Raw genomic sequence first — 27,838 nt, 5'->3', positions numbered from 1 at the left:
AAACAATTGTTATAATAGCATGCATTTATCTGTGTCCGCTATGGATACTTATGTATACTATCTATCCATTGTGCAGGCATTATGTGGAACAGCACCTGCTGAGGCCTTGGAATCAACTTCTACCTCCATTGGTCATGTGGTTTGGCATGGCAACAAAGGTGGTAAAAAGAGTAAACCAGAGAACCAGATTTATGGGCAGAGTTTCCTCTTTTGTCAACCCTCAGGCCCTCAGGACCCTCTCAGGGGGCCTGATTTAGCCCCTTTTTGACTATGCTTGCTTCTCTTGGTACTCCAACACCTCAGTGTCACTGAAGACTAAGCTTCAAACCTCCCAAAACAAACTGATTCGACTACTTCTCGGACTGGGGCCCATGACCCACCTCTCTCCCACTCACTTTGCCAGTCTAGGCTGGCTCAGGGTGGAAGACAAGGTTAAACAACAAAAAATGGGACTGGTCTTCAAAATTGTAAGTAGTGTAAGTAGTGTATGCAGATTTGCCTGAAATGCCCCCTATACCCGCATATCTGTATAAATACCTCGAAAATATTAGTGATACCCACAGTCACGAAACTAGAGGGAGCGTAAACAACAATCTGGTACCACCCACCCATAAAACAAACATGGGCAAATTCTCCTTCTACAGCACAGCCACCAAGGTATGGAATAGTCTAACCCCATCCCTCAAAAAATGCAGTTCGCTGGGCTCATTCAAAACAGCCCTAAAAACTCATCTTTCTGGAGGCCAAAAGAGGAGCTAGTACCAGTTTCCCTGTAGACAGACGACCCCCCTCCCCTTTTTTTGAATATATTTTTTTATTTTTCATGCTTTTTTTTGTACATAGTGGTATTTTTTCTCTGTATTTTTATGTTGATTTTTGAACTGTGCTACTATATACGTCTATGAAATTAATTCAAGGACCCCAACGGAAACAAGTCAGCAAGGACTTTTTTGGTCGGCCCTTTTAGACAAAAGTATTATAAATGTAACTGTGATGTTTGACATTATTTTGCCTAATACAAAAAATCAATCAATCAATCAATCAATCAATCAATCAAGTTTCATACTCAGGGTACAGCCTTTCCATTGAACAATAGCGTGCAATATCTCCCTCTAGTGGGCAGATTCAGAGCTAGGTGTGACAGCTTATCTCCTTGGCTCCTCGCTCCTATGCTCTTGTGTTCATAGATATATATCTATGCTTGTGTTATTGGATGATCCTCGAACAGCGTTGCCATGTCCGCTTATTATAAGCGACTTTGGGCTTGGGTTTATAAGTTACAAGTTGCTTCTAAATATTGGTAGTTGCGGTTTGCGTTTTTTTAGGGCTTGTTTCTAAAGTGTAGTTGCTTATTTGGGCTTGTTTCCTAATATTGTCAAACCATTGGGTCTCTCTCAGATATTGACATTTTCATGTCAAGGACCCTCAAATTAATATGTAATTGTATTGTGCGCATCCCCATCTGAAAATATATATTTCTTTCAAATGTGTCAATGTGTTTTTCCCAATATAAAAAAGTACCTGGTCTACACCAGGTACTTGCTTCTTTTGGCCTTGTTTTCATAGACCTGGTTGCTTATTTCTCTCCCAAATGTTGGCAACATTGTCCTCGAACTACTCAATCCATTTCCGGGTCACAGCTGGAGTAAGAGTGGGTCCCGTTGGAGGCGCGAGCCGAGGTCCATGGTTAGGAGGACGCGTGAACAGAAGAACCATTTGACGCTTGTTGTGGTTTAGCCGTTATTAGATTATGGGTACTACCACGATACGTACAATTATCTGTTGTATGTAGAGACGGGCGAATCCACCGTCGGCCCGTATAACCTCTTGAGATGGCGGAAATGCTGAGGTAAACATTAAAAGTAGACTTGTTTAGCGATGTGTTTAGCTAGCTGTTAGCATGTGGGTAGCCGTAACTAGCTAACTGTTAAATGCGTGTGTTTCATTACATTTTCTGTTAGTTTAGTCACACTCTTAGTGCATACCAGCTAACTCGGAATTGACCAATGTCATTGTTTAAACTGGGGATATGACCACTGGTTTTCGGGCTCGGTGATGTGGACACAGTAAAAAGGTAAACCATTGTTCTCAGGAGGACATCCCGAAAAACAATCGTGATCGGAAACTATTCTATCTATCATAATCCATTGAACCAATGGATGGCAACACTGAACACTAACAGGCTTTAATATATATATATAATTACCTCATCAGACAAAATCCCTAAATAGCTGTAAGTTAGTGTAGGCCTACTAGTCGTAGCCAAAACTGGCAGTGGCAGTGCCAACCTGCCAGTTTATTATAGTTTAGTTGCAGTGGCGGGCACTCCCCCAGAGTTAATGTCGAAGTGTCCTTGAGCAAGACACTGAACCCCTAATTGCTCCCGATGAGCAGGTTGGTGCCTTGCATGGTTTCCTCCACCATCGGTGTGTGTGTGTGTGTGTGTGTGTGTGTGTGTGTGTGTGTGTGTGTGAATGTGAATGGGTTAACTTAATGTGCATCTTTGTAAAGCGACTTGGATAAAGGCAGGCCGACAGCGTAACTCTCATGAGACATATAAGCACCCTCACCTCAAAAATCAAGCCAAAACACTGTTGTGACTGGTGCGTGTCTTTTTACATCAAACATTTACGGAATTATTATAAAAAACAATAGACCAAATCAGAATGTGGTGTTTTAATGAAAACGTTAAATGTTGGTCTGGCACAAATGGTTGGTGCCAAAACGTGGTTGTTATAGCACCACCATCTGGCCAATTTGAAACGGTTGCGATGGAGATCTGCCTTGTATTCACCTGTTTCCTAGGCTGTGTGTTTTCCACTTCCTGTCGGATTTCATTGGATATCATTAGTCATCTGACCGGTTTCATTGGATCAAAAGACAGGAAGTGGAACACAGTGAAAAGCCTAGGAAACAGGTGGATAGTGTCATGGCAATCGGACGCTGCGTTCATGATTTTTTGGCATTATGTGCAAAACGGGCCCCTCCCGCAAACTTTGAAAGCCAATCGTAGCCAATCAGAAGTGAATATGAAAAAGATGACTCATACATTGTGACCACGACGTGACCACAGAGATGATTTGCGTGCATTTTGGACAATCTGTAGGAGTAGAAGCAAGATAGTTCATTTATGAATATGGACCATCCCAATTGGAGCCACTAGAGGCGAAATGGTACACAATTCCTACAAATGGTCTCCTAAGTGGACGCCAGAGTCTGATGGCAAATCTCACGAACGTCCTATGTTTACTGGTGCTAGATCCCGGAAGAGTGTGTTGCTGGGACAGAGAAGGGTCGATAACAAAGTTGATTTTCTCCTTATTTGTCTCTCTGAAAAAAGCCATTTTAGAATGAAAATCTTGGGAAGATTGTGTGGCTTGTGACGATCAGTTCCAATATTTAGTTAAGTGACCATGGGGATAAAGAATCGTTCAGAAGCTGTGTTCACATTCACTCTCCCATTGGAATTAATAAACTCAAACGTGCTTCCGGTCTCTTAAAAAGGCGTCCGCCTACTTCATGGCATGCAGATACGGGAAGTAAACCAGAGATGGCAAGTCTTGCGATTTTTGTCTTGGGTAGTAACTGTGTCAAAAAACGAGAATGGGTGTGGCTAACGTGGGAAATTGCGTCATGATCCAAGGAATCTAGAAAAAAACACATTTTTATTGTTCACACATTTAGTTCAGTGACCATGGGGCTAAAGTATCGTTCAGAAGCTGTTCACGTTCACTGTTATGGGGATTTCAACACAAAAAATTACGCCACGAACCAGGGGGACAGCGCCCTCTAGCGGCAGTGACGTCAGACTTCGGTACTCTATATTATATAACAAGAACCTTAAGTAATTTATCGCCATGTCACAAACAAATTGATGTCGGTAAGCTTCCTATGCTTTTAAAAAATGTCTAATGAGGTGGGACATCTTGTAGCTGCTGCATATTGTGAGCTATTTATGATTATGTTGCACTTCACTTGTATGTTCTAACAATTCTTAATATCCTGTCTGTAGTAGCAAGTTGGATGTGTTGGTGACCAAACTCCATGAGTACATGGCTCGTTCTGTAGATGACAGTAATGACACATCAGCTTCTCAAAATGTGGAAGGTATTAATATGATTTAAAAAAAAAAAAAATCTCATGACAAATTAAGATATTCATTTAGATGCATTTGTTAAAACATGTAGTAGATAACTGGTTATTTTATGTCCACAGATCTGCCAGCCAAGGACTGTGTCATGGAAACGGGCCCAAATACCACTGAGGTTGAAATACTTGTAATGTGTTTTTTTTGGTTGTTTCTTTTCACTTTTAAGCGGCACTATTTCACTTTTTTAGAAATTGCTATTAAGGAAATCTTAGGTGCATTATTAAGGAATAACGTAACTTCAGATGCTTCCAGAGCACGTGAGCGGAGCGGGTGGAAATGCCGCTCGGCGCTGCATGGGGCTGGTTTCACGCTTGCTATTCGCTCACGTTGATTCCCCCCGCGCTCCGCTCCCCGTCGCTCCGTCGCTCACGTTGATTTGCGCACCTCTCGCTCCATGCTCCACTCACACCGGGTCGCTCAACAGTAAAAAAAAAGAAAAGAAAGTAGAACTTCTAATGAAATCTCGGTGCGTTGTGCACTGCTGGATGTCTGTGTGTCTCTGAGTCCGTGCGACCGGGCATGCTCAAACATTCGGTGCGCCGCCCCTGCCGGAGCGGCTTGGAGCGGCAGGCGGTCCTCGCTCTGAGTAGCGCTCCAACCTTTTTATAAACCAGCTCCGCGCTCACGTCAAAATCGCGTCGCTCCGCTCGCGCTCCACTCTGCTCGCGCTCCACTCTGCTCACATGCTCTGGATGCTTCATGCAATTGGCCACAAATGTCCCTTTGACAAAATGTCTTGATTTTCAGGCTGGCATCTCTGTGGACCTCTTGAAGAATTCAGGATCGAGGAGGTGGGTTGATTTTTTATTGTAAATCGAGTCAGTCTGAATATAGCACCACATTAAGAACCATGCTTATAGGAAGTTTATGTTCTTTTCTGTTTTACTGATATTACAGGAAACCATCTGTTGTTATAAAACACTCTGGGCGAGATGAATCTGGTGAATCAAATGCAAGTGACAATGACATTGATTTGCCCTTCAATTCAAATGGTGACCTTGATGTAACCAGATTACCAAAAGGTAGGTATTAAACGTTCCTGATGCATAAAGAAATTAACATTTATTGAATTCTTCAAATGAAAGTAGCTTGATTTCACTTGTCATGTTTTCTTCACATAGGAACTGTTTTGGTAAGACCTGAACCAGTCTGTCATGTAAGAGATGACTTCAGAGGTCCCGAGTTTCGCAAATCTGGTGTGCTGAGGAGCGATTTTCCAAGGAGACGTGGAGGTCAGCTATTGTTTAAAGATCATTAATGCTGCTGTTGAAGTAATTTACAAACAAAGTTGATAAAGATTTAGTGGGGTTTTTCCAGTTTTCAAAACACAAGGACTATGGTAGGATTGAGTGCAGTATAATAATAAAATTGTAGCATTTCCAGTATATGATTGCATTTTACAGCCTGTAATGACATTGATGTCTTGAAATCTAGTATTGCCAAAATTCACTCTAATATACTGTACATCTTATGTGATATGACATTTCACATAAATATGCCCCATTATGTGTACAAACAATACAACAGAGTTGAAATTGTGCATGCACGTATAAGTCAGGCTTAATTGGTTTATTGATTTTATACTTAGTTGACCGGAGTCCTAGGCCCCCTAATGCGTGAGGGGGCGGATTTTTTAAATTATTTTTTTCATTTATTTTATATTGTATTTTATTTTCTTCATTTTCCAAAACAAATATTAAAAATAATTAAAAAAGTAATTGATAAAACACGGTCTCCTCACGTATTAGAAGGACAATATCAGTCACCAGAACGAAGGACGGCTGTTTCTGATGAATCTTAACGTGGTAAAAATGTTTGAAGTTACAATGGGTATGTATAGGAAGGGGGCGTGTCTGATCAAATGAATATCTTAATGTCTAAATACTGAATCAAGCAACTTAAAAAGTTCACAAAAGCCTGAGTAGACGATAAAAAAAAGTATTGTTTTTATGATTATTATTCATTTTTCAGTATCAAACAGACAGTCCCACTTATAGGCTGCTATATTAAAGCTATAAGAGTATCTATCCCAACCTCAAGAATCCATGTTGAAAGTGAATACAATGAGGCAGTTCCATTGTCCACCATCTTTCCTTTGCTCGTATCAGCAGCGCTTTCAGTTTCAACTGCAAAAATATTCATACATAATATTTATGTACAAAAGTAGCCACAAATCAAGTTCCAAGAGAAGAGTGCTTTGCCGGTGCCATTGCCGAAGCACGTGAGACAGAGAGAGATCGAGAAAGAGAGGGTGAATGACAGAGCTACACGTCGTACATGCAAGCGAGCGCGTGTATGCTTATTTGTCCTTGTGCGTGTGTGTGTAGCCTACGTCCCTCGTTTCATTCGGGTGTGCATGCGAAGTGGTTCAAATTAGTAACAATTGATTGCACCCGAATACAGAGATGAGTTTGACGCTTCAAATTTAAACAAGTGGCCTGTCAATGTCTGTTTCAGTGCGTGAGGGAAACTGAATTTCCCCCACGGGATCAATAAAGGTCTGTCTGTCCGTCCCAAACTTTTTTTAGGGGCAAATTATCACAATTCTTTAGAATTTTCGGTGTTTCCATTCAGGGCTTTATGTGCAAAATCCAGAATGTGCATAAAAAACATGTTTATGGAAACCAGGTTAGTGAGGCCATGGACTGGATGTTTATTCTTGTGCATGCCTGCGCATAATGCAACTTGAACAAAATATGTGGTTCTTCTTGGCTTACTGGGAGGGTGCGTGCACAGTTTCATGCGGATTGGTCCAACGGCGCCAGAGATTAGCTGTTCAAATGAACAGACGGACAGACTCACAATGGCAAAAACATAATCCTCCGCCTTCGGCTGTTCGGGTCTCCTGGCTTACTTACTTAGTGAATGAGGAGCCAACCCACCAGCACAGTTTGTGTGTTCCGAGGGAGAGTTTGGAGTTTTTAAGGGGAGCTCTGCTGACGAGCGCTGCACTGGACCCTGCTGTTGTGTGCTGATAGTCATGTATGTAAATTTGGGCCGTGTTTGTTTGCATAATAAACGCCTCTTATGGCTCCTTCCACACATAGTATCAGCTCCCCTCGCCTTTACTCTGCTCTACTTGGTCTCATCTATCAAAGCATTTCCATTGAACTCTGATCCCTGTGCAATACCCCCACTCCTGGGTTTGCTTTTCCTTTAGCAATGCCGTTTACAACTGCCCTCGTTCCCCGTCTGCTCTAAACCACAAGAGTGCTAAGCTAACACTATCTGAAGCAGTCTCCATTTTAACCTATACAGCCCATCAAAAACAGTTTATGGTAACATTAAGGCAAGAAATAGGCCATGCCGGTACTCAACATTGATTTTAATGTCTCATTTACAACATCTAGTTTAAATGTTTCCCAATGGATAAAAGAGCGCAACACAAAGAGACTTGGAAGTAAATAAATGCAAGAAAATGTTCCATGCTACACACAGTGACATGTATTCACAAGAATAGTGAAAGATTCACCCCTACCTACCGCTCTAGTATGTCAATAAGTAGCCAGCCGGTTGAATGCATGTTTGTGCGGCGGTTGGTGGGGGTTGCGGAGCAATAGTATATCACACTTTGATAGCTCTAATGACATTTTAATTTCCAATCACTATTAATCAACAAGTAACTATTTTCCTTGGCTAATGACATCGTTGTGTTTTTATAGGAGGTGCACAACAGCAAATTATAAACTGTACAGCCTGTGGCCGTCAAGTTAACCACTTCCAGAGAGACTCTTTGTATCGGCATCCAGTTCTCAAAGTACTTGTATGCAAGGTAAGCCTGTTGAGATGGTACCTTTATTCTTAGCTCCTCAATTATTTGGACTGTCATGTACTGTGGGATGGTTGGTGAATGAATATAATCAATAATATAATCATGATTTGATATGAATATCATATCATAGAATGATATTACATGATAGAATGACTCCTATTTAAATACTTTTGGTAGAGGCAATACAAAAAGAACTGTAGTTGTTGAACTAGTTACTCTATGTCCTATATAACACTTAACGGAGCACATCACCCATTTTCAACCTTATGTTCATATCATTGGTCCTCACTATTCACTAATGCTCATAAGTTGACACCATTTCCCCCTACTCGCTCTGTCTCTCAGAAGTGGGCTACGGTCAGTACAGAAACCTGCCTATCAATGAAATAATCTATGGGGATTCCAAGCTAATAGACTATACCGTAAACTGCAGACTTTCTCTTCCTGGAAAGTTAATAAAATAAAAATAAAATGCCTACAGATGGTTCAGAACTGTCCACAGCCCACCTCTGAGACACAGAACGAGTAGACAGAAATGGTACCATCATATAATGAGCATTAGTGACAATGATCAATTATATGAAGATAAAGTTGAAAATGGGTCAAATGCTCCCTAAAATAAAATACTAATTCAATCTGGACATAACACCTGTAAGTGGTGTCTATTGAAACTATGACAATATAAATATTTTGTTGTTGTTGTTGTAAGATCTTACTTGAATTAAAACATTTACATGATGTTGGAAGAATTGTTTTGTTTAGCTTGCGATCAAACTTTGAATGTGTAGACATAGTCATGGTAATTTATGCCATTTAGCTTCCTGAAATGTATTCTGTCTATCAGTGAGTCTTAATAGTCTTTGTTTTGTTCTTCATCAGCTTTGTATCAAGTATTACTCAAGTGATGACATCAGTAAGGATGGAGACGGGATGGATGAACAGTGCAGGTATGAGGGTTGTATTAACCATTTTCAGTAACCTGTTGCCACATAAAATTAAGTTGTTAAGGTTTTCTATTTTCTTTTCATACAGATGGTGTGCAGAAGGAGGCAACTTGATATGTTGCGACTACTGTAGTAATGCCTTTTGTAAAAAGTGCATTTTAAGAAATTTGGGGAGGAAGGAACTATCAGGCATTTTGGAGAGCAAATGGTACTGCTACGTCTGCAGCCCAGAGCCCCTGATTGATCTGGTAGTGGCCTGTGACAGTGTTCTCGTCAACATGGAAGATCTCTGGCATCAGCAGCACAGAAGGAACCATGCAGCACGGGAGCAATCTGAACTTTTTGATACGTTGCCAAAGCCCGAAAACATTGCCTTAGATAAGTGGGACCACAGTGGTATGGATGGCAATGTGGTGTACAACTACAACATGCTGCAGATCCCAAAGGAGCTCACCAAAAAGGCCAAGTACTTGATGGACTCAACAAACACAATAAACAGATCATTTGTGAATTTCATTCAAAGTGGTTCAAAGGCCAAGCAAACGGCTGGTGTTAGACTTCTCCATCTAAAGTCTTTCCTCTCTGTGCTGAAAGGCCTGCGTAAAACTTACAACGCACTGGAGGAAGGTCTTAAGGAGGAGTTCAGTGACTTGGGTATGTTGGACTCATGGGAAAGCTTGCTTAATGAGGACTTTGATATAGAGAATATTGGCGCCGAACTCAGTAATTCTGATGAAAGATGCATGAACGAGTTACAGAAGTTGGCTGCTGAACATTTGGAAGACCACGATTCTGACTCAAAAGATTCCTCCTTAACGCATGAGAAAGCTGCACGCAACTGTCCAGATGATTATCTGAGGTCACCATCAAGTCGCTTCAGGGGGAGACACAGACAAGATCTCCAGATTCCTGCTGACCTGGACATGACTAAGAAACTAGTAGTTAAACTAGTGCCTGTGGAACAAAAACTGCCTTCTAATACCCCAGCGACCGAGGCAGCCATGCACATGGAAGAGAAGGAAGAGGAGACCCAGGCAGCCGTGCACAGAATTGAGGAGAAGGAAGAGACTGAGGCAGCCAGGCACTTCAGGGAGACGGAACCGAAGACGGATTTAGCAATGCACACGGGGAAGGAAAAGGAACCTCTTCCTTTTCCTTCCCTGTGTGCATTGCTAAAGACCAAGACAGCTGTGCACAGGAGGGAGCAGAAGGAAGAGAAGGCCGACACAGCCATGCACCTGAGGGACAAGAAGGAAGACAAAAACGTTGTGGACGGAGAGAAACGGGTTGTAAATATTAAAGCTGATGAAGATAGAAAATATGAAATCAGCGCAGGAGCCGAGTCTTCACATGTTGAAGAGGAACATACAAACAGACGATCTCCTCGAGTGAAGACTACACCTTTGCGTCGACCCAGCGATGTGAAGACCAAACCCTCCCTTTCAGCTGCTAACAGTGACAGTGATTCAGATCCTGAGGATATCCCTACCACAAAGGCAGCCAATGAGGCCGAAGATCAAGGGTTTAGCAGACTAAGAGAGGACTCAGATTCGGATGAAGTCCCTGCTGTTCTGCTCCAGCGGGCAGCCATGGCACACAGCTCTGATGAGCCCCAGACTGATGAAGACGAGAAAGGATCGACACAAGTAACAAAGAAATGTCTCTTTGGGCTCACTAGGACCCCACCAGAAAGGGTTCACCGCAAACGCAAAGTTTCGCATTGTTCCTCTGAATCTGATCGGGGTGACAGAAGAGCCAAAGTTCAGAGAGGTAGCACAGATTCCTCTAGTGATGACCAAAATGTGCAGAGTGAAATGAAAGACCGGAAGAAAATTAGGTCTTGCTTAATGAAGAGACATGACCCTGGTACTGCTAGAAAGGAGGGTAGACTACAAACCAGGAAGTCTAAGAATGTAGCCAAATCACAGAAGGAAATGGAGACCTCAGCCTCATCAAGCGATGAGGAACACGATGTGGACTTGGATTCTGAGAGTGATACAGATGTCCAGAAGATGAAGCCAATTCTAGAGGATGTGTCCATGCAGGGAGCAGCGACATTCCATCAGTCATCCGGTGAACCTCTCTTTACCTATGTGCACGAATATAATTAAGCACATGTCACTCAAATTGTCTCTCTTACTTTTTTTCTCATACCCTGAATATTGGGTATTGGGATTATTAAGTCTTGAGTACTTAAAAAAACACAGTATCTAAAGAGCACTCACAAACTTAAAAAAACATTTCCGGCCTAGTCGGCCTTCTTCAGAGCATGAATATAGTAGTAGTGTCATGTGATTTATATTGTACTTCATAGTGATTTGAATCACCTTTGTCTGGGAGGGGCAGTCACTCAACAAATCAATTTAATAAACTTTTAATCTTCTGTGAGACTGACTGGTAAAAGTCACATGGTACAGATCAGTACAATGACAGACAGATCAACGCAACTGTGAAATGGTTACTTTGTTTATATCAATGCAAATACCATTCCTGAAGTAAGGTCAAGATCAAATTCAGAATTCACACACAAAATAAAGTTTTATCTTGGGGAAATAAATGGAAAAAGGAAAAAAAAGCAATTGAGTCTTTGGAGAGAAAATGAATCCATGTGGCTTAATTCTAGTCATGCATTTTGGTCAATGAAAACGGGTTGTTCTGGGTGATATGATCAAACACGTCTCTGTCAAATCTTTGGTCAAAAACATGTGGTGAATATGTGCCGTGTACAACTTGCTCACTTTTACGTTTTTTTTGTACTTTTATTATTTAGGGGATGAGGAGCAGTCCCATTCTGGGCCCTCTTGGGCAGCAGAGGAAGATGATGACCCAGAAAATAGGTATGGCTCAAAAAGACAGGACTTAACATTTGTAACACACTCTAAATGTGGGGGAACGCCTACAGCTCCTAAGAACCTCAAGTCCTGTGCTAAATCTGGTGTCAGTCCTGTCATCGAAACAAGCCGGTTGCGACCAAAACGTAGCTGCAGTAGACCAGCAGCAATCAAATATACGTTCTAAATGTACAGTGTTAAGTGCACTTGATGAACCTGATATCAATCCTTGACAAACCTTGCCTGTCTTAAGAATGATTGGCCAACTTGACATTTGAAGGTTTTCTTGGTTAAGATTATTTTGGAATTAATTTGGCATTGACTGTTAACATCAGGATTCTGGTCCATGAGCATAATACTTGGCACTAGCTAGCGTAGAGAACAAATTAAGCACATTTTGTATCTAATATTTTTGTAACTCCATACAAAGATATATCTAAAGTTTATCGCGAGCATATTTGTTCTATGTTTAGACTGTTTTGAATTTTGGTCTCTTTGAACACAGAGGTGGGCCAGCTAGTTAATGTGCGGACCACATAACTGAAATGTCCTGGGTTTCATTTTCTGCCTCAGAGCCTCTTACATGTCATCCCTTCTTCTGCTCTCAATTTCCTGTCTTTCATTTCAATAAAGCATGATTGCTTAAAAAATAATCTTTAAATGTTAGTCTCCTACTGAGCTGTCCCATTATATATGCATAAAAGAATGACTGTAAGCAGTATGGTTACATTTGAGAGTAGAACTTTGGTTAAGTATGCAAGTTGTTAAGAAGCTTTTGCTTGCCAGATTATTTGCACTTGCATTAAACACTTGCATTAAAAGTGTATAAAGTGTAATTGATTTTCACTCTATACAAATTTTAGCTTATCGTAAACGATTATAGTTTACGTTTGAGAAGATTGTGAGTATTTTGAAAAACTTACATGCTTAACTATCAAAACCTTCGTAAAGATATAAGTCTGCCATTGATGGGTTAGGTTTGATTATTAGAATGAAACCATACCAATTTACTTAAGTAGATGTACTTGTGCATCTGCTTCCTTCAATACTTGTTTCTTGGTTACATTTTTGTTGCTGCTGCGATTTAGTTGAAACACTAAAAATATTTGTATTTAAAACTGCATCTTATCGTTCTACTGTGAAGAGGACGTGTATATCCGTAGGCTAACAGATTTTACAGTGCTGCCTGCAAGCACTCAAAAATGCATTCACGTCCTCTCAATAGAATGCTAGGATTCAGGTTAAAGGTCATTGAAGTTGCCCTAAAACACAGTGGGCTCTGCTCTACTGTACATACAGTATTTGTTTTGTTTGTGATATTTTCAAATGCAAGTGTTTGTAAGGTATAGGAAATAATTTTCCTGCTTTTTTTTTAAGGGAGACTTTAGGGATTCTGAAAGTGAAGAAAATCTTTTAATAAAATAACATCCACGTTTCCCTTTGGCAGTGTTATTTCCCCAGATACTGTAATTAAAATAAGCTATAATGTAGGCTGCCTTTCATGTTATTAAACAAGAGTATGACATCCTTGTTTTATTTATTATTCTGTTCATCCGCAATTACATTGATTTCTGTTTTGTGAGACCTTTTGAACATCTGTATATTCTATAATCTGTATCCTTAGCATATCTTGAGAACCTTTCATCAGTTCAACTCCACACTTGAGCGTGGGTTAGGGTTATTGAGTACGGTGTTGAATGTGAAGTTGATCGAATGCGCAGTTGTCGAAACAAACGCTGCACGCAGCATTTCTGGGGGCCAAGCGATCGTCCCGTGCCGAACGGCCACATGCTCCAAACAGGCAATACCCCTGAAAATGCTGCAAGCAGCAATACTGGGAGCCAAGCTGTCGGCCCGTTCTGACTGGGCACCTCATTAGTGTATACAAAATAAAATGAAATCTGAGCCTTTATTGATGGGTACAGTGGAGATAGACAGGAAACAGAAAGAGAGCAGGGAAGTGACATGCAGCGAATGGTCTGCCCGGGTACACGGCTACACGCCATAACCATCTGGCTATCGGGTGCCCCCTGCAAAATATGACTTCCTTTTAAAAAATATTTACTTACTGTTTACCCACTTACTGTTGATCCCAATCCATGGATACAATCTGTATCTTCTTCCAAAGTCAAATAGCTAAATCAACATGAAGTTGACATTTTTATTAAATAAATAAATAAACACTTTCGGGCTTTGTAATGTTCTACATTGGCAGAATCTTCTTTGATTATGTTCATTCATGTGCTAAAAACATAACTTTTACTTTGAGACCTGTACATTGTAAATCAATGAGAATATTTTGGAATATTAATTTAAAAAAAGTTACTATTATAGATAGATAAATAGAAATCTCGACAATTTTGAGTTACATCATGGCAAGATAACTCTTTACATTGTCTGCAACTGTTGGGCCTTTAAATGTCTGACATTTTAAAGCTTCTGATTCTTCCAATACATATCACAAAATCAATTTTTATTTTATTTTTAATAAAAATGTCAACATCCTGTTGAATTTACTATTTGTAATTGTAAGTCATCAGCTTAGAGCTTTATTGACTTTTGATTTGATAAAAGAAAAATGGCCATTGTTAAATGAAACCGCTCGCCTGAGAATTTGAGTACTTAATTGTAGCACAAAGCTTTGTTGCCCAAAAAAATGTTTTGACAGTACAGTAGGCCATGGCCCAGTCGAAATCAGAGCTATCTAGTTAACTCACTGACACTACTAGTAAACAGTTGTGTTGGCTTTTCTTTTTACTGTAACACTGTTTAAAGTATCTTTCCATCTATTTGGAAGTACGTTTATCATGGCAAATCCATGCTTTGACTTCAAAAGTCAAAATGTTCTCGTGAGGTCAGTCCCTCCCAACGTCTGTGTGGCAGTGATGTAGAGTTTTTCTCCTGCAATGTATGTTTCTTTACACTTTCGCTTCCTTATGGTTCCACAACTTTTCCAACCATGTCATGTTAACTAATGGAGAACTGAATTAGGAGTATTGTTATTTAACAGACAACACAATGCATTTCAGCTTTGAATATGACTTGAAGCAGTCATAGATATACGTAATGTACAGATTGCCAAAAAATAAGTAAAACATTTGAAATGTTAAACATTCACATAGTGACTACCTTTCAAATGTGTTATTCTATCCACAATGTTTCTTTTTACATTAAGTAGATATTTGACTTAAGCTTTTAAGTTAATTATATTTGAGAAATTGTATGTAATAAATGTAAACATTCCAGTGTCTGTCTGATTTTATCCAGTACTGTTTTGTTTTAGCCTTTTGTGAAAAAACAGAGTTATAAGTGATGGGTTTGCAGGGCTTATGTCAGTGGAACAGAATATTCTCCATGTTTATTTTAGAAAATATTGCTTGAATTTGGCTTGGTTTTGTTCACATTATTTCAGACTTACTGACCAAATGAGACTAAAGAGCCCTTTTGGTTGTCTCTTTAACACTCCATTTTAGCAGCCTTTCTAGAAATTCTACAACACATTTTTGTAAATGTATCTGTTGATAGCACATATCTGGAGACAACATATTTCTTATGAAATGAACCTCAGGTCCCTTTTCTCCTTCTCTTCCCCTGCTTCTAAAAGAATTGCTAAGAAAATGCTCTTGGCCCAAATCACTGCCAACTACTCCTCGGGGGAAGATTTCTCTTCAGATGATGAGACACAGGAAGATGAATCTGAGTCTGATGGAGACAAGGAATTTAAAGAAAACAAACAGGATGACAACAGAGATGAAAATGGTAAGTCAGTCTTTAGCATATTGTTCACCTTGTGTCTCAAATACAACTGACTCAGGGGTGTTATTTGGGGTCCCAGGGGATGGCAATTGCCACCCCTGGTAATTGCAATGAACCTCAAATTCGGCTCTTTAATGCATATTTTCCTTCTGAACAGATTGTGCAGATTAATCTGATTTTGAGTGCATCTCAATCCACATTTGTCCATCTACATTGTGACATGTTTTCTTGTCTGCAACCATACATTCATTAACCAATTTCAGGCTGGTATCCCTGTTCTGGGCATTTCATTATACGCCAGCATTTTCACCGTTTTTATAAAACAAAAGAGTGGCCAATCTACAAGCCTTCCCAGACTGACAACAGTCCCAGATAAACTGAACACCTGTAGTGTAGAGAAAAATAATGATATGTTTTTGTAATAGGGTTTAAGTAGTTACTTTTTTGCCACACTGACGCCGCTGAACTGAATGGTATTTCATTTATAACGTCCATATATTTCACATCAGCACTTCACATTTGGAGAATTGTAGACTATATCAACTAGTGTGCTCCTTAGAGCACAGATCTCCGCCAGGCTGGGTTGCCTACCCAGGGCTGTCATTTTTGGGGTGGAGCTGACAGGACACAGAGTCTGGGGTTTAATCAGGAAATAAGAATGCTCTCTGCCTAATAATCAAATATGTTTTCCTGCAGGGGAAGACTCGAGCTTGACCTCAGAATCATCAGACACAAATTCTGATGTTCCCAGAGGCAGGCACCACCTACTGCGTCACAAACTCACCCTTGATGATGAGACGGCAGCTGATAAGACTCCAGGAGTAAGGAATGGAGAGAAGAGAGAAGGCAAAAGAAGAGTCAGGAGCCAAGGTAACGGAGTAATGGAGAGCAAGGATGCCTCTTAACAATGACAGGCTATCAGTTGAGAGAACACGTCTTAACAGTAGGCCTATCTGCATTTCTCTTGAATAGATGCAGAGAGTGGTAGTGACAATAGCCAGTCAGAGCTAGAAGAGTCTGGTATCAGCGAAGAACTCAGTTCATCAGAGGATGATGGCAATGAAGAGAAGTCGAAAAGGTAATTTAATTTATTGTATACGTATAAATATCTATTTGTGAAACTGGCACATATAGATAGCTCGTATAAGGACTTAACAAAAAAACACTAGATCAGTTTGAAAAATGTGATCATATTCTCATTATTTAATCAGTAAATCATATGGCCTTCAATTGATGCAGAATATATCAGTACTGCTTTTATTAGATTGACAGGATTGTGCATCGTCTATGGATTAAAGGTAGGGTAAGTGATTTGCAATTATTCAAATAATTGCAAAATTGGTCTATGTTCTGATAGTGCTCGTTACTATAGAGTGTCCTGTCCATATAAGGAGTCTCCATGTCTCTCCAGCTCTTTATAAAACAGAAAATGCATTTTCGTTTAAGTTTCAGTTTCATTTCCAATTTTATCCAATCAGGATAGAGAACTCAATCAGGATATAGATTAAACAAGTGAAATTGGAAGTGATGACACTAAGAAATGAGCATGCAAAATTGGAACTGGAACACTATAAAAATGAAGCTTAAAAATTGGTACTTTCTCCTGATTGGCTGAGATTTTGACACCTACCAGAAAATGTATTTTCTGTTTATTAAAGAGCTGGAGAGACGGGGAGACTCCTGTTACTGAACAAACACTCTATAGCAATGATTACTATCAGAATATAGTGCTTTAACCTTTTAACAAAATACTTTTTGTTTTAACCCAAAAATATCACTTACCCTACCTTTAAGTGTAATGTCTTTCTTTGTGTTGCTTTTGCAACACCTCAGATTATCCACCAGAGTGGAGAAGGAAGCAGTTCGAAGTTATCTACAGAAAAAACCACCACCCTTGATTGTGTTGTCAGACTCCGGTGATGAAAAGGTACTGGGAACCCTTATTGCTGTTATGTTTATCAATAACTTAGAACCTTACACTCCTCCTGCACCGCTACTGCTTATTGGTTCTTGGGAGGCGGTCATATTGGCTTTTGAATGAGCTTGATTACAATAATAATATATGCATATATATTGTTTTGTAACAGGATGAGGAGGATGAAGAGGGAGACCTTAAAGGCACACCAAAGGGCCGCAAAAAGATCCGCAGGATCATCAATGATGAACACCTTCGTGCTGAGACCCAAAGTGCACTGAGGGAGGAAGAGGAGAGACGCAAACGCTTGGCAGACAGAGAACAGCAGAGGGAGGCCCTGAGAGAGGTATGCAAAGATGGATTTCACTTTCACTGTACCATTGATCGGAACACGTGCACACAACACTAGCAGTTACACATCTACAGCCACACTTGACTCTGGTATATCGGCGGGTATCCACCCACAGTGATTGGGTACTCTTTCAGGACTTGTTCCAGAATCTCCAAATCTCATGTTCAACTGGGAAGAAATTTAGGGTGGTACTTATTGCCATATCCACGAAAGCATTCAATGACAACTTCTGCCATGCTGCTGGGTAAAACTGGTACTATCATTCTGGAAGTGCACAGAACCCTGCATTCAGTGTATGTTGAGTTAGTGGTTTACTCTTACTTAAAGTTTACCATTGTCTTCCAGGTGATCGTTATAGAGGATGAAGTGTCGCAGGTGACATGTCCCGTCACCACCAAGCTGGTCTTGGATCAGGATAGCACCACTAAGGAACCGATTGTTCAGGTTCATCGGAACCTGGTGACTAGGCTGAAGCCTCACCAGGTGGATGGTTAGTCAGAAATTCTATGACTTGTATATGAATGCTATGTAATACTACATACTATGAATGCCAGTAGTATTCATGAACTAAACTAATAACTTGAATTGTGGATTGGGTCTAAATGTTGGACTCACTGTCAGATATTTGCCTTACATACTGGGCAAGTAAGGACCACGCCCAAAACATTGTGGGGCAATAAATGTACTATACTGAAGTGCTTCTTATGTTTATATTTCTATTTTTTTGGCCAATAGTATTCCCCAATGATGTTGCATATACAACTGTCAACAGTATTTTGGCTTCATTTCACTACAGGTGTCCAGTTCATCTGGGACTGTTGTTGTGAGTCTGTGAAGAAGGCCAATTCCAGCCCTGGATCTGGATGTATACTTGCACACTGCATGGGCCTGGGGAAGACTCTTCAGGTGTGACAGAAGAAACATCTATACTTGTAGAGCAGGCACACATCCCATGTACTTAGTCTGCACTGTATTTGGCTACAATGTTTCACATTTTGTTTGTCTTGAACTGTGTTCATGGTGTTGCTGTCTGTTGTCCTACAGGTTGTAACATTCCTCCACACAATGCTGCAGTCTAAAGTTCTGAATTTCAAAACTGCTCTTGTGGTTTGTCCACTCAACACCATCCTCAACTGGATCAATGAGTTCGACAAATGGCAAGAAAGCATGGGAAACGATAGAGTCAAGGTGGTTAAACTTTTTAATGATTTGACTCTTGCAAATGACATGAAGGCATTATTAATTGATATGGCCTAATGGACAGTCATCGCTTTCATGTGCAGGACCCCCAAATTGATATGTATTTGGCCTTGGACCCCCATCTGAAAATGTTGTGTGCCAGGGACCCCCAGAAGAGGAGATATGTGTAAAAAAAAAAAAAAAAAAAAGATTTTTCCAAATCTGTACAAAATAGCAGGTCTACAAGCTTACAACGCGTTGCATTGCGATGTGTTGTGAGTTTGTAGATTGGTTAATTTTAAATAGTCAAAGTAGAAAATAGGGTTAAAGTGGTTAAAATGATTGTGATGCTACGGTTTATTAACTAATTTTACTGGGGACCCCCTGGAACCCCCTCAAGGACCCCTGGGGTCCCCGGGCCCCACTTAGTCCCTGCTGTATGTCACACACTCCCCCCGACAATTACTTACATAGCCCCCCAAATCTTCTCCTTATGGCATCATAATGTGCCACCAGGTTATAACTTTATGTAACTTTTTATTTCTCAAATACGCAAACATGTTGCAGGTTACAGAATTGGCCACACTTAAGGGACCTCAGGACCGCAACGTGGCTCTCCAGAAATGGCACAGGATTGGAGGTGTCATGATTATAGGGTATGAGATGTATCGCAACCTCTCACTTGGCCGCAATATCCACAATGAAGAATTAAAGAAAACGATTAAGAGAGTGCTTGTTGATCCAGGTAAATTAACAGTAAAATGACATGTTACTAAAAAAAAAATATATATATTGTATGTTCCATTGCCTTGCACATTGGAACAGTTGTAAATTTGTAGGCATTTGTTGTTTATTCTCCAGGTCCAGACTTTGTGATTTGTGACGAGGGCCACATCCTAAAGAATGAAGCGACCAACATCTCCAGAGCCATGAGTGGCATTAAGACCAGACGGAGAGTGGTGCTAACTGGAACACCGATGCAAAACAACCTGATCGAGTGTAAGGCTGCACTACACCCTATACAGACTATATTATGGTATTAAAATAACTAAATTATGTGTGTTCAGATGGTCATGGAATACATTTTCTGCCGTCCCAGACCACTGCATGGTCAATTTCATCAAGGAGAACCTCCTTGGCTCATTGAAGGAATTCCGAAACCGATTCATCAATCCCATACAGAATGGTCAGTGCGCTGACTCAACCCCTAAAGATGTCCGAATCATGAAAAACCGTGCGCATGTCATTCATTCTTTGCTGGCTGGATGTGTACAGGTGAGCATGTCTTCTGAATGTTCAGCCTACCTATGTGCCATGTGCACGCAATAATTTCAAACCCCAGCTCTCATGTATGTAATCACTTAACAGTAATTTACTATTCCAATGTTCTCGAGGAATCGGCTGCCATTGATACACAAATTAAATACTATATTAAATAGTTTATGATAAACAGCTTTTGCAAATCAAATCACAAAAAAATGTATTCAACTTAATTTGAATGAGAACATAAATTAAATTGTTTCCTTTTCATGTTAAGTCTGTTCTTTTTTTGTCGTCCTACTAGAGAAGAGACTATTCAGAATTGACCCAATTCCTGCCTCCCAAATATGAGTATGTGCTACTAGTGAGGGTGACCCCACTGCAGTATAAGTTGTATCGCCACTACATTGAGCACTTCACTGGTAAGGAACTCTCTTCCAAGTATTCCACAATTAATCTGTTGTGAAAACATGAGAAGGAAATTATAATTCAATAGTAAAATTCACTAATATATGAAGTGTGTATGTGTGTGTTGTGGTTATTACATATAAGTTTTAAATTATGTTGGTGTGTGGTCCATTATTACCCATTTTTGCTCACATTATTCACATATAAATATATATATTTATTTATTTTTCCCATCATAATGGAAGTCTAAATACTTTTTTAAGGCCAAGTTTCTGGCAGCAGATAAGATGCTTAATTATCCATTGGACTGAAAGTAAATCCAGTCAAATCCATATAAGTAGCTGTGGTAGTTCTATCAAAGTTGTTTTCCCTGTTGGACATACTGGGCAATGCATGCATGTATGTATGTACAGTATATGTCAAATGTTATGGCTTTTGTTGAATTTTGAGACAGTCTGAAGCAAACCGCTTTTGCAGGTGCGGGCTCCATGGGGGGTGGAGCCACTGTCAGGATTGGAAGTGGAACAAGTCTCTTCAAAGACTACCAGATACTCTGCAGAGTCTGGACACATCCCTGGTGCCTGCATCTTAACTACATCAGCAAAGAAAACAAAGTAAACATACTGACCAAAGTGCTTGTCTTTATATCTTGGCTTGACGTCGTTTAATTTCACTTAACTGGTGGTTATGCTTTTTGATTGCAGGGGCATTTTGATGGAAGAAATTACATTAAAGCCAATGCTCTGTTGGGAGGTGAAGAATCCGCTGATGTTCAGAGGTGAGTTTAATTTTCACACATTGATTTTCTGGGAGCATTGGCGTGCGGACCTTCTCCCTCTCTACAATGTTATCTATTCTGATCTAGTACCCGTCGAAATAGCCGACTTATGGATGTGTGTGCACCTCTTTACCAAGTTTGAATCCAAGCACTTGCACTGACTAAACATGTTACATTTATGTTTGCTAAATTGAATTTAAAACCAAAGATCTCTCATAATTATTTCCCCTTCTGTCCATTGCATACCTTGTACAGTGGAGAGAGAGAGAATAAAGGGACGCACAACAACAAAGGCACTGCAGGAGGGCAAGGTATTAAGACACCACATGCTAGAAATGCCTCCAGCCAATAGCATGTAAAGTGAACATCTAAAACGGTTTTCCCTGTGCTAACTGTATACAGGAGAGATGGTGACCAGCAGCTCGAGACCTAATAGCCAAGCTGAAGACTGGTACAAGAACATGCTGACTCGAGCAGATGCCCACATCTTGGAGCACTCGGGGAAGATGGTTCTCTTGTTCGAGATTCTTAGGATGGCTGAAGCGCTAGATGACAAAGTGTATGTCTTTTCTGTGGACATTTTAAATACAGAGATACATTATGTGATGACATCTCTAATGTTCTCCATACCGAATGATTGTTTTCTTTATTTTGCGTTCTTAGGTTGGTGTTCAGTCAATCCTTGCTAGCATTAGACTTGATTGAAGATTTTCTGGAATCTGCTCACCATACCGCAATGAGTGGAAAATCATCCCCATTTGAAGGTACTGTGGTATTCTTTCATATTGCAATACACCTGCACAATGTATTAGTTGAGGGTGTTAAAATGTGTCACTGTCCTTCTGCTTCAAACTCTTGCCTTTGTAGGTACTGGCAGCTGGATTAGAAACACTGATTACTATCGTCTTGACGGGTCAACAACTGCTACCTCTAGGAAGAAATGGACCGAACTGTTCAATGATGCGACTAATGTTCGGTACTTAATATCCACCTACATATTACTACACTACAGTCAGAGCATGTGAGCGGAGCGGAGCGACGCGATTTTGACGTGAGCGCGGAGCTGGTTTATAAAAAGGTTGTAGCGCTCAGGTCAGAGCGAGGACCGCCTGCCGCTCCAAGCCGAGCGGCATTTCCACCCGCTCCGCTCACGTGCTCTGACTACAGTAGAACTCTTTACTAACAAGAAGTATTTAATGTTTGATGACAGCATGATGTTACACATTTCCCCACATTTGTGTGAACTTAAGCACATTCAAACATTAAATACTGCAAAATAAAGGTGCTGGACAGAAAAACGGACAATGCCTGTCTGATGAAGAACTGACCGTTGAAATGTCACATGTGGTGGCACTAAATTAATTGCTCTGGGAACATTTTCCAGTGTGCTTCCCTTCTTCTGTTACTAAGCTTCTCCCCTCTGCCTTAATCTTTTCCCATAGTGGTCGGCTGTTTCTGATCTCAACGAAAGCCGGGTCACTGGGCATCAACCTTGTAGCAGCCAACAGGGTCATTATCTTTGACGCCTCATGGAATCCGTCCTACGACACGCAGAGCATCTTCAGGGTGTATCGCTTCGGTCAGCAGAAGAACGTGTTTGTGTATCGCTTCTTGGCTCAGGTATCTAAACTCTTCATTGTGTGTTATCATTGATCTATCAATTTCATGCTTTGAGATGAAAATAAGTAGGTTCTTTTTTTCTTTCTTTTTTTGATAAGTAATAATAAGATAATAAGATTTGATAAGATAAAACAGTTTTGTTCATAAAGGTTGTCTGTAACGATATAATATGTAATAGTCAGTAAAATGTTAAATGATGATAACCAGCTTGGGCTTGCTGTGTATTTAGGGGTTTTATACACGCAAAACAGCCTCAATATTGAATAAAACCACCCTAATTGGTACCAAGGCTCTGATTAACATATGTTTACATGAACCATATGTGCAGCCATAACCCCCTCTAATCAATCCCTGAATGTTGGCATCCTTGCATTGGCATTGCAAAGATTGATACGGATTGGGGATGACATTTAACAATAGAATGTTTTGATGTAAAATTGGTCTTAAATGGACCCTCTCACTGGTATTACAAAGGTCTTAAAACATTGTTGAAGTGCTGATACCTGCAGATAGCCTGGGCTTAAGTGTCAAGCTTGTAAGATAAATCGAGAATCACTTGCCCCCCTGTCAAACTGGAATTCTTAAAGGTTTGATACATTCTGACATGTTGAAACCATTCAATGTTTTTTTTTTGTGTCTTTTTTGTTTTTCAAACTCTAGGGCACAATGGAGGAGAAGATCTATGATCGTCAGGTGGCCAAGCAGTCTCTGGCATTCCGTGTGGTGGACCAACAACAGACAGAGAGGCACTTCACCCAAGTTGAACTGACTGAACTCTACATGTTTGACCCAGACCTGCTGGATGACCCCAACTCTAAAAAGAGCAAGCGGGCCACCCCTGTGTTGCCCAAGGTAATTAAAGGATTTCATTTTGATTGTTTAGTTCAGTGGTTCTCAAACTTTACAGGTCCATTTGTACACTCTCAGAGTTACAGACCTGTAAGGATCCATTTGGGACCACCTCAAGAAACCCTGAGGGTCCCTGGATGCCATTTTGAGAACCACTTAGTTTGTCATTTTCTCTGGCTTGAAGCCAGTACATTTACATGGTTATTCAGATTGAGTTTTCAGAATGGCCTGAACTTTTTCTGTCCATCTGTCTCAGGATTTTGTCCTGGCAGAATTATTGCAAAATTCTAAGGAACACATAGTGTCCTACCATGAGCATGAGTCTCTGCTTGACCATAAAACGGAGGAGGAGCTGAGCGAGGCTGACCGCAAAGCTGCCTGGGCCGAGTACGAAGCAGAGGTAAAGAACACCTACATTAGCACACAGGAACAGTTATACTTTGTTGGATGACCATGTCGCTCGGCGAAAATAAGATTTTCAACTGAAAAACTTGAACGTTATTTTCATCGAGTGACATGGTCGTCCAACAAAATATTAGACTTAATACCATGAACATTTTCAGGTCCCAACTTCACATCCAATCACGAGTTGTTAGCTTGTAGATCTATTTAATTATTTTTTGAAAGGTTTTCACAATTTTTTTTATATGTCGGTTATATTGACATGCCCAAAGTATGGATGCCAAAGTGAAAGTGGTTAATAGACCCAATTTTATACCATTATTTTGTTCTTATTTAAACACGCTTACGTCTTATACAACAAAGGGTGCCATCATCTCGAAGAAGCCATCAAACATCACTGGGCCTTCAGATCAGCGTCTTCAGTCCATTCACACCGCCCTGGCCCAGAGGAGCAATCAACAGCTAACGGTACACATCTAGCTGCTTTTCTAGCTATTGACTTGCCAATATGTCATGTTTGATTTTCTTACACTGTTATATTACTTCTCATACTTTGCAGATTATGTTGAATGAGTGTCGAGAAAATGTCAACAAGGCCATTGTGTCACTGAAATCGATTAGGGTCCTAACCCTGGAAGACTGCATTGTGCGATTGGTGAGTAACTGCACTCGTGAGAGAGACGTATACATATACATATACATATGAAATAAAAAGTTTGGAAACTTAACTTCGGTTGATTATTTCTCCTCTTCAATAATACAAGTTGGTATTGTATTTGATATCGTTGTTATCGTTGATTAGTAGCCACCTTTACAACGAGGTATAACTTGTAAGGATCGTGCAATCGTGTAATGAGCAACACAGCTAAACGTGTAGGAAGCGTCCTCCAAAAATGTGCCAAAAAAATCCCCCAATACGTTTCTGTTGTTAATCGCTCTCGTTTTGAGCGAACTGCCACAGGTGTGTGACTGACAACTTTGTTGAGTTTATGTATGCTCCAAGCAGCAACACTGCCTCTATGGAAAGATGCCAAGTTTGTCCCTTCAGGATAAGGTGCAATAGGGAAAGTGGAAGCTGGTGTTCCATTACGCAGAGTGGCAGCATTATTTGGTGTCAGCCCTGGTACCATTTCCAAACTTAGGACCAAGTTCCGTGAGACTGGTGAAGTCAACGACAGACTGCGAAAGTGGTCGTCCCAAGAAGGCAACTCCCCACACCTGCCAGCAGGTGTGCTGGTAGGTCGCTCAAAACGAGAGCGAATACCAACAGAAGCAAATTGGGGGATTTTGGCAAATTTATGGCGGCGCTACCCACACGTTTAGCTGTGTTGCTCATTTCACAATTGCACTATCCTTACAAGTTATACCTCGTTGTAAAGGTGACTAATCAACGATAACCATATAAAATACAATACCAATTGGTATTATTGAAGGGGAGAAATGATTAACCGAAGTTACGTTTCCAAACTTTTATATAGTTTTATATCTATATACCTGACCAAGACCGCACAGGTCGAAACGTACTCCGCTTTAATAAAGTTTTTTTTGGGAACATCAAAGATGTTGTGCAGTCTATTAGAGTAGCTGTCATGTCATAATTGGTGAATAAATAAATGATTAATTGTACATTTCAATTTGTTGCACCTTTACAGTGGCATGCCAATCCCAATTTGGATGAGAAGCAAGTCAGGGCCAAGGCCTTGGCTTGGAAATTATCCAATGACTTGGAAGTGCAGCGTAGACAAGCTGTATACAGAGACGTCTGTGGAAAACAACAAGCTGTAAGTAAACAAGACTGGGTCTAATAATGCCTCCAATGTGGATCTCTGACATATTGATGTCGTTAGTCTTGCCTAATATGGATAGTCAGGGGCCGTGTCCACAGAAAGCATTTTTTTAGCTGGCAGCGCCTGACTGCCATGCAATTCTATGGTAAAGACACACTGGTGCGCTCCTCTTCCCCGCACCCGAGCATCGCACTTCAGTGCTCTCGGCCCCCAGTGTCTTTTGGTGGAGCACCCTGGGCTCCTCAGACAATAGTTCAACTTTCGGAGAGGAGCGCCGGTCATTTGATGCTCCTCATTGTGTCTGACAAGCTGGTAATTTACAACCTAACGTTGAGTCGTTACCACGGAGAAGTCCATGTTTATATTGTTTCAGCTAAGCTATTTGTGCTAATAATGAAGTTGACAGGATGTTCGAGCACAGCAACGGTTGATTGGTTTGAACATTTCGGGCATCAATAAATGCTGTTTGCGGGCACTCTGGACATGATATCGAAAGTGCTCCACCGCGAATGAAACACTTTCTGTGGACACGACCCCTCATTGTGTTGTAGTTAAACTTATCGCTTACTTCTAAGTAAGTAGTATTGACGATAAAGGCTCTATCATGACGTATCGATCACAGTCATCTCCAAATGTGGGCACGTTTCAGTCCGATCTGAGGAATTGACTTGCATTATGAAATTAAAGATGAATATTTCAAAGCTATAAATAAAACATGAGCAAAAAACACATTTTGGCCTACTGGCAGTAAATTTGGCGCCGCTTGGCGGTTTGTGAGATTACCTCCAGACAAACACACACACAGACCCTCTTACTGTGTAGATGACTCCTTCAGATGCTATACTTTACCTGTATGTGTATGTGTGCCATTTTTAATGCCTCTTGACTTTGCCCTCCATAGCTCACGCAGAACATCCGGTCCATATTGAACAGAAGAAACCAAGAGAAGGAGCCTACGATTCTGACTGTGACTGTGTGACTGTGAACCCAAATGGGACACTTGTGTAAGAACATGTTATGATTGGAAGTTCCTGGCCTTCAGCGTGTTTTCTGCTAGAGGGTGCCCGGAATAAGAATAAAGCGTAAAGAAGTAGTAACAAAATATTACACACCCCATGAAGCATTGAATTCATGGAGGCTTTTTTTGTTTTTGTCACATTCCTGAGCCAATAATTTGATGACCGCCGGTCATCAAATTATTGGCTTAGGAATGCAACAAAAAAAATCTCCATGAATTCAAGGCTTCGTGGGGTGTGTAATATTTTGGGCGAACTACTCCTTTAAGCTCCAATTTTTTGGGGGTACTGCTTTAACGAGTAAATAAAGCACTCTGGTGTATTTTTCTATTTAAATGAATGTATTTTGTCCTTTTTTTCTTTTTGTATATATGGTAAAGTCAGCTTTACTGCACTGAAGAACTGCCAAAACTGCCTAAATTAAGCTGATGGTGTACTTAAGTCTTCTTTTTACACCTCTAAAGTAATATAGCGTTGCTGTCGGGTGGAAACCTTTTATCCAAAACCGTTCCTTTTTTATTATTTTATAAACTATTTTAAATAGTGAAAATAGCAAGCAGATCTACAAGCTCACCTTGAGCTTGTAGATCTGCTATTTTCACTACTTTTGTGCAACACTCAAGTACACTTAAGTAGGGCACTAATTAACGGGGGGGGGGGGTTAAATTCGGAGATACAAGGTTTCTGCCCAACAGCAACGATGGTAATCAATTTCATGCTGCTGTCCAAACTTGTATATACTTTTAGTTAGCAGATTATTTTAGTTTTCTGTCAATGTTAATTCATCTTGGTTTTTATTTTAATTTTTTATGCTCTAAT

At 40.4% G+C, this 27,838-nt stretch overlaps 1 protein-coding gene across 3 annotated transcripts; it reads left to right on the top strand.

Annotated features, from left to right (window-relative positions):
• The first annotated feature begins 1,661 nt into the window (after positions 1-1,661).
• Positions 1,662-27,664, top strand: atrxl (ATRX chromatin remodeler, like). 3 transcript variants are annotated; one of them, XM_084073139.1, is made up of 35 exons: positions 1,662-1,849; positions 4,013-4,107; positions 4,216-4,265; positions 4,898-4,941; positions 5,048-5,172; positions 5,272-5,382; positions 7,813-7,922; positions 8,802-8,869; positions 8,955-10,939; positions 11,637-11,703; positions 15,302-15,456; positions 16,150-16,323; positions 16,426-16,531; positions 17,287-17,380; positions 17,541-17,714; positions 18,066-18,210; positions 18,517-18,626; positions 18,765-18,908; positions 19,467-19,644; positions 19,761-19,898; positions 19,999-20,174; positions 20,464-20,581; positions 21,045-21,181; positions 21,272-21,345; positions 21,601-21,656; positions 21,748-21,904; positions 22,009-22,109; positions 22,213-22,321; positions 22,788-22,965; positions 23,626-23,817; positions 24,071-24,214; positions 24,580-24,684; positions 24,776-24,871; positions 25,869-25,997; positions 26,905-27,664. In XM_084073139.1, the coding sequence occupies exons 1-35, from the start codon at positions 1,833-1,835 to the stop codon at positions 26,980-26,982; spliced, it is 5,940 nt and encodes a 1,979-aa protein (XP_083929265.1). In that variant the 5' UTR covers positions 1,662-1,832; the 3' UTR covers positions 26,983-27,664. The 3 variants fall into 3 exon arrangements, with proteins under 3 accessions (XP_083929265.1, XP_083929264.1, XP_083929266.1); XM_084073138.1 differs by having other exon boundaries at positions 4,216-4,277; XM_084073140.1 differs by having other exon boundaries at positions 4,216-4,277; positions 20,464-20,600; positions 21,079-21,181.
• The last annotated feature ends 174 nt before the right edge of the window (positions 27,665-27,838 follow it).

This window comes from Gymnoscopelus microlampas (genome assembly GCF_963454915.1).
Source record: "Gymnoscopelus microlampas genome assembly, chromosome: 12".
Classification (NCBI taxonomy): domain Eukaryota; kingdom Metazoa; phylum Chordata; class Actinopteri; order Myctophiformes; family Myctophidae; genus Gymnoscopelus; species Gymnoscopelus microlampas.
This window is presented reverse-complemented; position numbering and strand designations above follow the sequence as displayed.